Genomic DNA, 15867 nt, shown 5'->3' with positions numbered 1-15867 from the left:
TCCGGTTTTCGATTCTCGAGATCCCACGAATCTTGATTCCTTTCCGGTCCGTGTCCTTGTAGACCTGCCTGGACCACGTGGAACCTTCAAGGTGCGCAAAAAGTCCTTTATGAATACTGGATCCTACGACTTGGCGGAAAAATCCTATACACTTCGTTCATACCCGCAGTCTATAACCTTTTCCTCTTTGCACTTTTACCTTTACACCACATTATTTAAACAACAACGAAGTTCCGAAGAATTCTCAAACCAATACTTCAACTATTACATTCGATAATATACGTCATCCTCAATTACTCTCACTGTTCTCAGTAGTCTCCATTTGCCAAACGCCACAATAATTTTTCGATTCTTCTCACTTATTTCATTTTTTTTTTTTTTTTGCAATTAATTCTCACAAAATCTCATCGAACAATTCCGTTCGCGATTCGCGGATTTAAAGGCAGCGTAAAAAGAGGCACACCGAGGCAACAAAAGCTACGGCGAGTAACGATCGCAGCGAATCGTTATCGCGCTGGAGGATCGCGCGGATCGCGTGTGCAAACGTAGCGGTAGAGACAAAAGAGAGAAGCGAAGAAACGAGCGGAAACGCAGCTCGAATACGCGCGGATGACTGAAAGTATTGGAGCAGGTTTGAAAGCGTTAAGGGCCCCCACTGGCCCCCCTGGCCATCCCCTCCTCCTCCTCCTCATCCTCGGATGGTCGGGCCCTCGGATTTATGCCCAGTTTTTATCGCCGTGCTTTGTTCTAGTCCCACGGCGCGACCCTTTGCGCATACATCGCATCACAATGTGTCGTTTTTTCTTGTTCCGGAGCCGGTTCGCGTAATGGGCCCTTTGCACGGCCACCTTGAGGGCTCTTTCTTTCCCAGGCACGTGATTTAGAGGCGCATCTGTCGCGTCAATTCCTCCAATTTCCGCGCCGCTTTCTCGATACCACGATATTCGACCAAATTCATCGAAATAAGATACACTGATCTAAATCAGCAGTTTCTGTTAAGTTTCTCCTTGCTTGATTTTTGACATTTGAGTTGGGGAAATTGAGGGGTAGGAACAGAAAACGTTGTTCGGTGTATTGGGATTATAAACGAATTGGTTAAAGTTATAGAAGTTACAAATCGCGTCACACGTGTGTTCAACAGTAAAATGGTAGTTGATATTGGTACGAATACTTGAAGGAAGACGCTTGGAATCAGGAATAAAGAAAGGTGCGATAAATAATGATTCTTTAAACCACTCATTTTCTGAAGTGTGATGACTGGGATAAGAAAATTTGCTAAGGCAGAAGCTAACGATCTGTAAGAATGAAAAATACAATTATTTAAACAATCTGATACTTTCTACTAAATGTAATAACTATTAACGCATATCTCAGTATATGCACCTTAATTTATTACAAATTAAAACTGAAACCTATAGGCGCATAAAAACATATAAATATCTCCTTTTCCTTAACTTCAAATTTCAATGCTACTTTATATGCACTTCATACGAATTAATAAATCATCAAGCATCAAGACATCGCTCCACAAATTAAATTCAAAATAATATAAATTTCATAGGGAGGTGCTATAGGGTGTGACTAAAAATAGACTACGTTCCTGAACATTATGTACATTTGCATAGCTGCACATGCCCGTGCCTGAGAATCTAGGCCCATCCACGAAAGAAGAACGGAAGACGTGCCCCTTCGTACGAATTATACTAGTTCCCCTACCCCCACTTTCTCGTTATTTTTCTTCTTTTTTTCCATGACTCACACGGTCGTGCATGTGAGCATCGTTCTTCTTATGCGGGCCCGTTAATTCGTGCGAGATCACGTCGCTAACCGATGATCTACCGCTCAAGAGAATCGTTTCTAGAGTTCTATACATATATCAGATCAGTGTCCAAAGACGAGGGTGGGAAGTTTGTGGATTATACACGCTATGGAATATCTTGAGCACCCCCTGTTGTATACTTTCTCATACTCGTTTCATGTATAAGGTATGAATTTTGAATAACTCTTTATTTCTGTCTTTATAGATTATTTTAAAAAGAACGAATGATACCATATCATTTGTGCGCGCACATACATGATTATGTGGATTTTATTTATAGAGAACATTTATGGGAAATCCTGTATATCGCAGGAAAGAAATATCTAATTTATGGAACAATTATTCTGGAGGAAATATTTTTTAAATATTAACATATAGGTTGTCTCTGAATTGAACAATAGGATATCGCATAGTGTAGTTAAAGTACAGTTAGTAAAGTAAGGTATCAAAAATATATTCTTATAAAAATATGCTTGATATCATTGATGATTTGATATCATTATTGAAAATTTATAATATATTTCCCGCAAATAGAGCAGTGACAAAGATTTAAAAATCTCATTAATTCTTCAAGGAGAGTGTTATCTTGAAACACTTGGTGTGACGAATTAAACGATGTGCAACGATAAATAATTTCATTTTGTACGAGATCACAAGTTCGAGAATATTGCATGTCACATGCCTTGATAAATCCTATTAAACCACTAAAACCAATCAGACATGCTGAATTTTTAGAAACAGTTTTCCTCTGCACGAAAGTTACTACTAACAATGAAAGGAAATTAGTAAATAATCGAGAATCAAAAACTTAATACATTAATAATTATTCACCTAATTAATTATTAGTCACCGTAAAGAAGATTATTACAGATTCATAGGAAACGCGTAGATCAAAAACCAAGGAGAAGCTTTTTAACCCAGCACTATTAATTCATAAAAAATTATATTCACAAAGTGTATCTGTCTATCGAGCGGCATAGCAAGCGCAAAAAGGAGAGAATCGTTTTGCATAATATCAGACTTACAAAGCGGAATATTTACGATGAAAGTCTCGTACAGGTGAAGCAATTCAGGGAACACGTTACGTCGACGTGTGTCGTTAACTTAATAATTGACCGTAACTACGCGCTTCGGCCACGGAAAGCTAAAACCTCCTCCAAAAGGAAGAGAATAGAAATAAAAAAATTCACAAAAAAAAAAGAACGTAAAGAACGCGACTGTTAACCGATGGTCAGGCGTTTTAGGAACTTACGTTTTTCCCCAGGGGCGGTACGGCGGGATATTTAGCATACTAAAGAAACCACCCGCGGGGCGGCCGGTTCCGTGGAGTATTCATTTAAAAACGAGTTCGAGGATGCAGCTTTCGAGCGGCGCACAAAAAAAGTAAGTTAATTGGCCGAGTCGAATCGATGAGATGTTAATAAGCGTTCCGTCCGCAACGTAGACCAAAACCGGGCTCGCTTTTCGTCGGTTTAAAACTCCGGGGAACTCTCTCAGAAAGAACAGAATGGCGACAATGAGTTACGAGAAAGGCGAAATCATTGGTAGACTTGTGTCGCGACCAAGGGAGAAGAGAAAAAAAGGAAAGGAGGAAGTTGAACTACTCCACCCCTTTCGTCCACTCGCGGTCGCCCCCGATCAAGGATAATTGCATTAATTTATTCCCGATCCGCCGCAGAAATTCCAGATCCTTCGGGCTAATTACGTTATTAAACGACCCCGCGCCTCCTGCTTCCTCGGGATTACGTCTCTCGATAAAATTCCTCGGGGAAAGCAAAGAACCGGCCACCGTTTTCTTTCTTTCTTTCTTCGGTTCTTTGGCTCTTTAGTTCCTTCTTGCCACTGTTAAATTGCAATTTGTACGAATCGCGACCGCAGAGATGCAGGTGGGGTGGAGACGGAGCCAGGAAGTGAAGAGTTCTTAAAAAATTATTACCACCGACTCCCCGACGGTATTCAACCGCGATCGATAGGGACGAGTGACAAAGGGAAAGTTCGTTAAGCCGTTCCCGTACAAATTGTCGATCGCGCTCGCAATTAAGACACCGTTCTGTTGAGAGTTCTGCTCCCGCGTCGATTCGAAACGAGATCGAGTTCCCGCCAACTTGGTATACCTTTCTTGTGAGACCCTTCGCCCTATGACCCTTCTACGAACGGATGACGGTCGATCCATTTTTATTTCTTACGAGATCGTGTCTAGGAATAGGTTAAGACAGCTGATGCTTGGGCACGCAGGATATCATTTGCATAAGGCTCTGATTTAAGGCACATCAGGATCGCGTTGTTCGTGTCTCGTCCATCCGGAAGATAGGCACCCTTACACGGTTACACCGCATGAAATTTATAATTAGTAGGGGCCGGTTTTATGCAAATGCAAATGCAATAATAGCGACGACGTGCGCCACGGATGCGGTTCACATGGTATCATGTTACTCGTGTTTCTCGTCTCGTTAAATATTCTCGTCTGGCAGCCATGTAAATTTCACGGAGACATTAGCCAGCGAAAATTTCGCATCACCGATATCTCGTCCTATTTATCGATCTAGAAGTCGTTTCACGGAAATTTTTCCGCAAAATTCTTTAATTATACCATCGCGAAGTATCGTTAATGATTAAGCTTCTTTTATCTTCGTTTTCGAAACGGCGTATCAACTTCTATCTCGGTTGTGGAATTATCAAGAAACGTTCGAAGAAGAAGGGTTGCTTCGTTTCCCTCGAGCAAAATTCATGCAAATAAACTGCTAGTCACGGTCTATATCGAGGATGAAAAGAAACATCAGCGATGATGAAAATAAATCTCTAATACCGTCACAAGGCTCTGCATTCAATTATCGTAGCAAGGATGCGAAGGAACCAAGGGGCAATGGCGAACGGGGAGAAAAACAAGCAGAGAGACGCATACGTCAAAACGAAACGGCCCTTTGGAATTTCTAATGAAGTGTGTGAACTTCAACCCGTTTTCTAGGCGTAACCTAATTAAGTCCTGAACGTGTATGCAAATTTTCGCTCAGCGGGACACGCAGAGGTTAAAACCAGCCTCCCTTCACTGCGTTCGCCCTGTTTCTTCCTCTTTCACCCTCTTTCTCTCGTTCCGCGTACCAATGCAGGGAAAACGTTCGTACGACGATTTTGCACGACACGTATTCTCAGTCGTCGTCAATGTCGAATCGACCGTTAATTAATTAATTTCGTGCCGAGGGGCCTAAGGGAGTTCCGTTGCCAGATTGAAATGTTCAATGGCAGTGCCATAAGGAAGCAAATTTTGGCTAATTAGTCTTTGGTTTGGGAGAATAAAAACATATGACAATGATCTTTCCCTTTCCCTCTCTCGTTCCCCTTTCATTACATTTAAAAAATATTATTCTATGTGAAACTGTTATTATTACGTAATAACTTTTCAGGATAATTGGACATTCGTCGTTTCCGAGTAATTTTAGATCTTTATATTATTAACGTAGAAATTTGGAGAGATTTGTATGAAAAATAACTAGCGCAAGTAGCACAATAACGTTATCGGACTATCACATTTTCAAGTAGTTTGATAACATACTTAAGTTAGGAAAAAAAAGTAATTGGAAAATATAAGAACCTGTGTCGATGGATCCGTGGATGATCTGTTTAACTCGATGTACGGTACATCAAAGTGCAACCTGCGTGCCCCACACTGCAGCTGAATGCATCGTGTATCGACAATAGTGTCGATGGTTCGATGGGGATGAATATCTATTGATTGGCAAAGCCACCCCTCACAATCGCCTCGATATATAGGCGTATACCTGCCGCAACCCCAAATATATTCGTGCTACCTGCGAGTATGCAGCAAATTGTCGTGTTTTCAGAGCCACGTGCCACGAGTCAGGTACATCCATGGTATCGGGCACGCATCGTTGTCCTTTTTAGTTTTAACAGTCGATGCCGATAATCACTGTATATTAGCTTGAAAAAAATACTTGCAGAACTCGATAAATAAAAGATGTTTCCATACTCCAAGATTATAAGGATCTGGTAAAAGAAATTACTGTCTATAAAGTAAGATTAATAATTAGATTTCACCTAATAATTAGATTAAAATAATATATACATATGTAAAATAATTAGAATACAAATTTTTTATCGCGTTGTATACGAAGCAAACTTTAGTTAAATTGTGCTAAATATCCGGTGTATAAATAGAATAAAAAATTAGAAAATTGTGTCTCAAAAGTATTAAAATACTGAAAAATAGGTTGATGGTAATCTGAAATGTTGAAACAATTTAAATAATTGATATGAAACTAGAAAAGTTGTATTTCTAAATTGTTGCTCTTCAATTATATAGTGATTTACTATGCACTGCGATCTCGGAGGAATATCATGGTTCTTGCGTTTAGAATGACGATAATTACCTTATATTCTACCAGAATCACTGTGATTAGTGTAATAAAGAAGATGGTAGGAAATTGCTATGGGATTAACTTGCTCAGATATCTCATTAAATTTAGCAAGAAAACTACAACCCGGGGATTAACTCGAAATGATTGCGTATTAAAAATCGTGTCACTGATCAAAAATGTAAGTAATAATACGAAGGATTCTACATACACACGTTCGTATCTATATGTTATCAACATCGCTTTAAAAATTTAACATTTTTAAAATTATCAATAACTAAGATATAAAACATGAGTATCATAATATACAGATATTTTAAACAAAATGATATTACATCTTAAAATTCTTGTACATCAAAACTGTACTAAACTAAAATTTTCACAGATTAAAATTAAATTATAAATATAGCGAAGATTGAAATTACAAGTTTTACCCACAATACTACAACCCATTTTGCAGAAACAAAATTTTTTTTATATTCAACAATGACTTAATTAAAAATTACACAGAATTTTCATCTACATTATTACAGATTGATTTTTATCAAATTTCTCACGCATTCTACACACTTTCAACACTGTACGGTTAAAGGAGCATATTATAATTACAAAGCAAAGCGTTGCATATAACAGGCACGTGTTTTAAACAGCCTCGATGAGCTTTTACCTCCGATCACACGCATGATCGCTACCAGATCCACATCCATTAAAAATTGGTAACTCGATATCGGAGTACTGTCCTAACGTACTCGACGCACATGCCTAGAAAGTTTGCTCAGTTATGCACTGGAGATCCGAAGAAAGCGATACATTTATTATGCATATCTAAACAATGTCCTGGAAGGGTTTTCTCCTGAACCATATTTGTTCATGCGCACGATTTCATATCGCGTTGAATCTTCCGAGCCGGAAGATGAAAAACTCTACCTACGTTGTAACGTATCTCTCTGTGTACGTTCTCATGTAAATGTTATTTGTATAATTCAATTCGTAGAACAGTAGCTGTTCTTCTATAACGTAATATCTAAAATTAAGATAGTATTTTTTGCGTAGAGATTTTCATCACTTGGAGAACAGTTTATTTTGATGATTTAATTATTAAAATTGTGTAATAAAATAATATCTCAAATAATTTTATAATGGCATAAAAGGTATAATTTCAAATAATTTTACATATAAAGAATCTTAAAATAATAAGGAAATATAACGTTAGAAACGAGTCGAAAGATACATTTTATTTCATATGACGACGTATTTTTAGCGTAATTTATAATTTATGTTGTTGAACGAACGATGTTTTACATATTACAATTATTTTTTATTATCAGGAAGTTTGTTATTTTATCTTTCATCTAACATGCTCTGTTCACGTCAGTGTTCAAATAACGTACCGTTTCTTTAAACGCAATATTAATATTTCAACATCGTGTTACTCCGTACAACATTATACGGACACCATTCTAAATGAATTTTTTGTTCTATCCATTTAGAAAAAAAGACGAATAATAATAATAATTAATCCCGGATTCGTGGGAAGTATAACAACGATTACGATGAATGAATTCTTTAATCTCCCATGAACAGAACTTTATTTCCTTATGAGGGAAAAAGATTATAATTGGACACAGTTTATTAATATATTCTTAAACGTATAATCAAAGATTTTTAATTATTGCATATAAATAACCTGGTTTGTGTCTGCGTAACGGCATATTAATAAGATACGATATTATGGTGATAAACGTTTATAACAAAAATTTAAAAAAATATAAAAATATGAGTACTTGACTTCCATTTCACATGAGATTATAAAAGTTAACATTATAAATTAAAAATGACAGAAAAACGATCCTCTTGTATAACCATTATTCTCGCTGATAAATTTGATTAACACAGTTGCTCGCATTCTTGGAATTTCCAAACATCTACGAATGGTCGACTTTCGAAAATGAAATTCGCGATGCACGTTCTAAAATTCAGAGTATCGATTACATACGAGAGGCGGTCGTTTGCCGAGCCGGCAATAAAAGAGAAAAAGAGAAAAGGAGGAAGAAAAAAGGACGAAGACCCCCTTCGCATCCGGATACGCTTCACTCCTGTCAGTCGTATGTCAACCCTCGTTGTTTTTTTGCCGCGCTCTTAATAATTGATCATCTGATTACGATACATTATACCCCCCTTTTTCTACTTTGGTACACCGTCAGAGAGGGCATTATTCGTGCACCGAGGGAAACAGAGTAAACGGGCGAAACAGAGAAGGAAACTTTTTCTTTCCGTCGCCTGGCGAGGGACGACCATTTGCATATAGGCCCCCTTATCGACAAATACACCGGGGGCGCCCTTCGTAATGAGGGCCCCACCCTTCGCCCCTCCTCACCACCATTCTTTATTTTTTTAACGTGGACCGCCATTGTCCGTTAACTCATTCGACGTGGCACCGTGGACCAGCTTCGTATCTCCCTTCCTTCCTCGTTATCCACTTCATCTTTCTATCGTCTCCATTCTCTCTCTCTCTTTCTCTCTCTCGCTCTCTGTCCCTGTCTCTGTCTCATTTAAAATGTTTCGCCTCGCTCTCTGTATTTCACTAGCTCCGCTCGGTGTGTTCCTGTCGTGTTTGAACCGAACCGCGACCTTCCAGGCTGGGAACCCGCGTTAAGAAAAAAAAAATAGAAAAAATAACGACAGGGAATAACAGAACCGGTTACGCGTCGAAAAATATGAATCATAGAGATAAAGCTAGAAGCGTGAAAACGTGGATGGGATTCTATACTGTGGCATCTGCTTTTCGAGATAGACATAAGAAAAAAAATCGTGGTAAGAAGAATGATCGCTGATAGAGGTTTCGTTGCATTGCGCAGTCGTCGTGTGGGACGCGTGAGAATGATCCTGTGACAAGGATCGTTGCATCCATCGTGAAATCGTCATGTAGTTGAATAATTGACTTCGCTTTTAAATAGTACTGTAGGTGTAGTCTGTGTGATAATTTGATCTTCTATAACGCAAGTGGAGAGCTTTGTTGCGGAGGAAGCTTCAAAATTGAAAATCATAATTCTATGCTTTGCAATTAAGTACTCGTTATCGTGAATAATTTTTGTTCTTTTTTTTCATTATTTAATCATTCTGTTAACCTTTTTATATGCCTTATTTTACAGAATAGATCAAGTCAATTTTCTATATCTCTAAATTAAGATTTCTTTACCAGAAAGAAGTAGATATTATGCTCATACTTATTGCGCTTTGTAGCAAATAATTAAGAAAAAAAAAAGAAATAAAACGTTCCTCCTATTATATATAAAATTATTATATACAAACTTCCCATTAAACAATCCACGAAAAGCTCTCTAATTAAAAGCTCGAAACACAGAAACGAAGAATACCAAAACTTTTGCTGAATTCGTCATAAAATTTCATTACTGTATTATTTAAGCCTACTCGTCATCTTAACATAACCACGAAATTTCACAAATCTGTGATAAGTTTCTCAGTGATCGTTCTAAAAATCACTCTCTTAACTTAGCTCTCAAGTGATCGATATAACACGCAAAAAAATTCAAACCTACAGAAAACTTCATAATGCTAAAAATATAGGTATTCTATAGGAAATGGGGTATTCTAAAGAATTTCAGTCATTTTTGGGAATAACAGGTCGCAGGACATAGGGGACCGGTTTTGTAGCCTGGAGAGGCCGATTGTTACCGACTTCGTTACACAACTGTTAGGATAATCTGCGGCGAGAATCATGAGCCGTGATACACGTATACAGCCATGTATATGTTATGTCCGGTCCAAGGGGTGAGGGCAGGTGTACCTTTCGAGAGAATAATTAATATTCAGCGAGGAAAAAGTGGGCGAGAGCCGGCGATAGTCTTCTCTTATGAACAGTTAGCGCGTTAGCAAACGGGCACATCGCTTCTAGACACGCAGCTGGTCCTCCCAAGAAAGACTTCCAGGCCCAATTATGTTCGTCTTGTCGATCGTCCTTACACCGTAATTGTTTCACGTTTGATCTGTTGGTCGGTACCTGGCCGGAAATTTCGTGGGACTGATTTTATCGGACTTCTTGGATTCCTACCACACTCTTGGAACTTTCGAATTTCTATCCGAAACGACTAAGTTCCTGAATAGTTAAATATGGTATGCACAGTGTAGAGGTATTAACTTTCTTTTATCCGCCTTAAAATAGAAAAAGTAACAGCCTCGTGTAACAACTAAGTGGATATATTTCTCGAAATAGCGATTCATGTTAAAGTTCCCCATTTTCATGGCGGAAATTTGTATAACGATAACTAAAAAAGTATGTCAAGCCAGAACGATCATGAGGCACGGTTTCACGAATAAATCGTAATCTACTAACATAGATATCGGCAATCTTCCGGTGAAATCTCAGTAGCCTTGATAACGAAAGCGTGTAGACCGAGCCGCAGGACGAATTGCAGCTGCAGAAAACGAGGAAAACTTATGATCAGATAAGGGCGAGAGCGGGAGGCGAGAGACCGGTATAAAAGAGTTAGAGAAAAAGAGATAGCGGATGAGGGGTCGGAGGAAAGCGGAGTACAAATTACGACCACCCGGAACTGGTCTCGTGGCCGTGTTAACTTTCGTCGCGTGCCTTCGGGAAATGCCTCAACTTTTGCAGCCACGTGTTATCGTCCGGGCATTATAAACTTTCCATTGCTCGGCCTTTCCCTCTCCCTTTCCTTCTTCCCTTTCCTTGTTTGCTTTCATTATTTACGACGCGTTAACGAAATTTACGGCTTGCCCTTGCACTGTTTTCTAGAATTTTGTGACTCGGTCGAACTCGTAGAGTCTTCGTTATACTTCCCTCGTAAACATATTTTCCCAAAACATTGACCAATATTCCTCGTTAGATATTCGTTACTTTGTAGTTATTATACTGTAGGGTTATATTTTGCATGAATATTGTAACGATACTGTAAAATGCAATTCTTTTTTCAATTATCTATAATATTTGAAAAGATAATATTTTCATGGTATCATTGTAATAATAAAAATGATATAACAAATTGTATAAAGTAAAGAAATATAGTGAACGACGCTATTTAATATGTATTAGTTTTCGTCGCTTATTTAACATTTATATAATATTTTTAAAATGTATTCTTCCTCTCTCCTGGAAACGTGAAAACAATGACCACGTTATACGTATACAAACTTTAAATATGAATTAAGTTCGATCGATCAATTTATAATCAGGGAAATTCGATTTATAAAATTTACCATAAATTCATCAATATTAAAGATGCTGCGATAAAATTTAAACGAAATATCTAGAAAATAATTGGAGATCTACTTGTGTATTTCATACTAAGCAAACAGTTCAATTAACTACCACGTACGATTAAATATTATAACCTTAACCTGTTTTGTGTTTCAGATATGAGGCAGTGGAATTAATCTATCGCGAATTGACCAGCGTTTACAAGCAATCGGAAATTGACTGGAAAATAATACACAATGCAGGATGCACTAGAGATGATACTGATTTGCCAGACCATGTTACCGCGCCTAATGACCTCAATCGATTAATCAGCGTAACATTCAGATCCTTTTTGACTGCTCTGCCGACTCCTCCTACGATCGTAACAATTGCAAGGTATGAAAGGATAGTACAGTCTTATACATCGAATTTTTACATTCTAAATTATAACGAGAATTCATGCCTTTTTCTACTACAATCGTATTATGTATTTAATAACGTAAAAATTCAAATGAGCTGTTTCAAGCGTATAAATAATACTTTATTAAAAACTCCTACAACTACGAAACTATTAGCTACTTTATAAAAGGAAATTTTCTACTTCAGAATTTCTTACTTTAAACCGATTTCCCAACAAATTTATTTTTTTTTTTTTTCATACGCGATAAATGTTTTTCTTTACTTATCGATTTTTCTAACATTATTTTCTAAAATTCCCACGCCAGACTATCTAATCCTATTTATCATAGTGACCCAGTTGAATAATACATTCGATCAATTAACCAGTTAATTGTAGCGACCTCTTCGAAAACTTTGAAAACTGTGTGCCTAAAATGTGTCGTAAAAAGTAAACGATGACGAATATACTCGTCAAACACAGAATACGTGTGGCTGTTACAATATAGAATTAAGTTATAAATAACTGTTCCATTTTCTAATTTTATTACTAACAGGGCTCGTCATAACGCAAAGTATTACCATTTCTTCATGACGAGTATAGTCGTTAAAGAAAGCTAAGTGGTTAATATAGCCTTCAGCAAACTTAACAAAGTAATCTAAAAATCTTCCCCAAACATTTCCCCAAAATAAACGGAGCTGTCCATCGCTAAAAGGAGGATGGTAACAAAAATAGCTATCGATAATAATCGCGCCGCAGAATGTTTTTGAAACGCGTGAAATTGAATTCCAAGGCTGTCCGTCTCTATCGAAGGTAGAGAACGGCAGGGTCGCAGATGGCGTGGAAGAAGATGCTGGGAGGGCTGGAAATAGAGAAAAAGGGAGGATCGTAGGGGAGGTATGGTTGGGTTGGGCGAAGGGTGGGTTCATGGACGTTCGGCTACCATGAAGCCCCACCTCCCATGTGGGCAAGGGGTGGCCTTGTAAGGGGTGCACAAAATCAAATCCCCGACCTTTCGGCACTCGTTGTCAGATGTCTCTGTCTTCGATGTCCCGCGACAGATGCTAATTATTCCTTTTTATCTCTGTTCTACGGTCTAGTTGGCCGGATGATTAAGGCGAGACACGGTAATCCGTTTCTCAATTTTGCCGGCTCTCGTAATAAACGCGCCACGCTACGGGAAATTGTGATTTATGAAACATACGAGACGCGACGATACTAATGAGATCATCGCCAGAGAGATCTTTCCACGGACTCTCTGAAGCTCGCCCAGAGTCGAATTCTACGATTTCTTCTGGCAAAACGTGATTAAGTTCATAGCTTTATGTTATAGCTTTATTTAGTTCCACTGCGCATTATTAATGGTATTGTCTATTTACAGATATTAATTGCTATTAGATTTATCATTACGATTAGATTTTGCTATGTAAAACTGACACAAGATGTTTGTATGTAATAATTTTTAAATTCAGGTTTCTTTTATTTCATTGTTATTTGAAGTCAGTTCAACTGATTAGTCTAATTAAATTTATTCTACAAATATGACATCGTCGTACATTAGGAAATATAGTCATTTTAAATCACCCACCTATGCGATTATTTAGGTCAATAAATTTTACTAATGGTTGAATCGTTTCACATAAGAAAATAGAACACGGATGTCATTATATACACAAAGCTAAGAAAAGTACACCTAAGTGTGTTATATCAATGTATATTACTTATTACAATAATTCTTTCTTTAATACCATTTGTGCTACAGTCTGAAATATATTTCATAACATTCATCGTGTCAAAAGGAAGATAGAGTATTTAAAGTTATATTACTTATACTTATTCATCTCGTAGAAATATCTAATAAACCAAATTATGCAATGGAAACGTGGGTAAAAATAATGGAATAATCTGTAAATGGTTGATTTGGCGCCATCTCGTGATAAAATTAAGGAAATAGCATTCGGACTTCCGGCGGTGGCAGAAAAAAAATCGATTTCATCCCACTCGGCCCACTTGCAGCCCTCGACCCCTTGGTCTCCACCCCCAGCACTCCTAGCTTCCGGGAAAGACGCGGAAACGCCGCCGGATGTCGCCTCTGGACGGCACCGAGGTTCTCTTTCAGTTTGCCAGACGGCGATTAAACAGAAACAAGAAGAGAGAGCGAGTTTACGAGACCGAAAAGAGACTATTTGCTATCGTTAAATGTACATTTTATCCTGTGATGTTTATATTTCACCAAATCTTTGATTATTTTTATTTCCACTATCCATCGCAATTTCTTCATTGTTCAGTCGATTTTACGATATCTACGTACTTTATCGTCCATAATTATTTACACAGGTCGCTTGATTTATAGCAACGACGTTTGATTTTAACTAAAATTAATAATAAACCAATAATTATAACTTACTTATAATCACTTTTCATGGCATCAGCAGACTATAAATTTAAGTTAGCTGTTAAAATGCACAGTAGATATGTCTACTACATACATTCATTGTTTAAATATCGATATTTGTATCTGCCTCTGTATCATCTCTATCAGTATCAAGTTTGTTTATGAACGTCATTTTCTATCTAATTTAGAAATTAAAGAATCGGAAGATAAAGAACTTGTCAAGTAACAAAATAGTTCTACAAGATTTTGCAATTGGAATCGTCAATTGTAAAAATCAATTTAAATCAAGTCATAGTGTTCTATTATACGTAGAATTATTTGCAAGCTACCATCTTTTATTTTACTTTCTCTAAAGAACTTCAATATATATATATTTATTTATATAATAGACATTTATAACAATTATATATTAAACATTTATAAAACTGCCGATATATTAATCAACGGAACACTTTGATGAGAAAGCACATGAAGTGAAGAATATCTGCTCTTGTTCACAGATCCAGCGAAGACGAATATTGTCCGTCAGAGGACGTCGATCAAATTCAGATGGGAGTGCTCGAAGAACTTCGTGAATGTTTAGGAGATATCGACATCCAATTGGCTTATCAAGAGGAGGAGCAATCTTTTTAAACGTCAAAACATGACATAATCACCCTTTCCTTTCCAACATATAAATGTTAATCGAATAATGTTCATTTCAATACAATAAACGTTTTTACAAAATATATTCGCCTCTCCGTTAATCGTATCTTCTGTCAGCCATTCCGCGGTCCATAATAAAAATAAAATCTACCGGTTCGAGCAGCGGGTCGTTACTAAGACAACGAGTTCTCGAGTGAGAACCAAATGAAACGCTTGTAAAGACCAATTACACTTTTTTCATTGGGCAAAGAAAAGTAAGTCGAGGAGTCCAGCAACGTTGCATCGAATCGATGGAATACATCAGAAGATCAGAAGGCGAGGAGGAAGAAGGAAACTGGCACGTCTTTGATCACAGCGACGATTTACATAAGATCGGTGCCACTGGCCCATTATAAGAAGCGAACACAATGCCAACCTGAAGGTTAGCGTTTTTCTGCACCGAGTACCCCTGTGCCCCTCTCTCGTCCCTTCGGCCGCACATTTGCATACCGTAGGCTAGTTTCCCACACGTCTTAACAGCGATCGTTTCTTCCTCCTCTTTCGAAAACCTTCCCTCGTTTCCGTTTCTCTTTTACTTACAACCCTTTTCAGTCAGCGGGGGCAAAAAGACCAAGGAATATAGAAAAAAACGTCTTCCTTCTTCCAAGATGTTGGCGTTTCCTGGCGAAATGTCTCTCAACATGGCCTTCGTACGCATTCAGATTGTGTACTGAATGTGCGTGCACGTAGTGTATTATACATCATTTCAGGTATTGAATTTCTAGAGTACAATGGGCATGGAGGTCTTTGTTCAGGAAACAGCGCGGACATTGCGCAAAATAATTCTTTATCTTGGATTGATTATTTATAAGAAAATTGTTTAATATCCTCAACGATATGATGGAAAATAAAATATAGGTACATCTTTTTAAATGAAATATTCCAGATGTTTATTATAATTACATATTGTTGATTCAAGATAGTTACATTTTTGATACATTTTCATTTACTGCGTTAATAAATGGTTTAAAATTCGTGCAGGAT

The 15867-nt window shown here is 37.6% G+C and overlaps 1 protein-coding gene across 1 annotated transcript in view; it reads left to right on the top strand.

Annotated features, from left to right (window-relative positions):
• LOC100643082 (UPF0489 protein C5orf22 homolog) overlaps positions 1-14927 on the top strand; it is a 423524-nt gene extending 408597 nt beyond the window's left edge. The window contains exons 4-5 of the mRNA XM_012310637.3: positions 11585-11803; positions 14700-14927. Coding sequence (XP_012166027.1) covers positions 11585-11803; positions 14700-14832 — 352 coding nt within the window. The 3' untranslated portion in view covers positions 14833-14927. The remainder of the gene's footprint in view (positions 1-11584; positions 11804-14699) is intronic.
• The last annotated feature ends 940 nt before the right edge of the window (positions 14928-15867 follow it).

The sequence above is a fragment of the Bombus terrestris genome, chromosome 7 (genome assembly GCF_910591885.1).
Source record: "Bombus terrestris chromosome 7, iyBomTerr1.2, whole genome shotgun sequence".
Taxonomy (NCBI): domain Eukaryota; kingdom Metazoa; phylum Arthropoda; class Insecta; order Hymenoptera; family Apidae; genus Bombus; species Bombus terrestris.
This window is presented reverse-complemented; position numbering and strand designations above follow the sequence as displayed.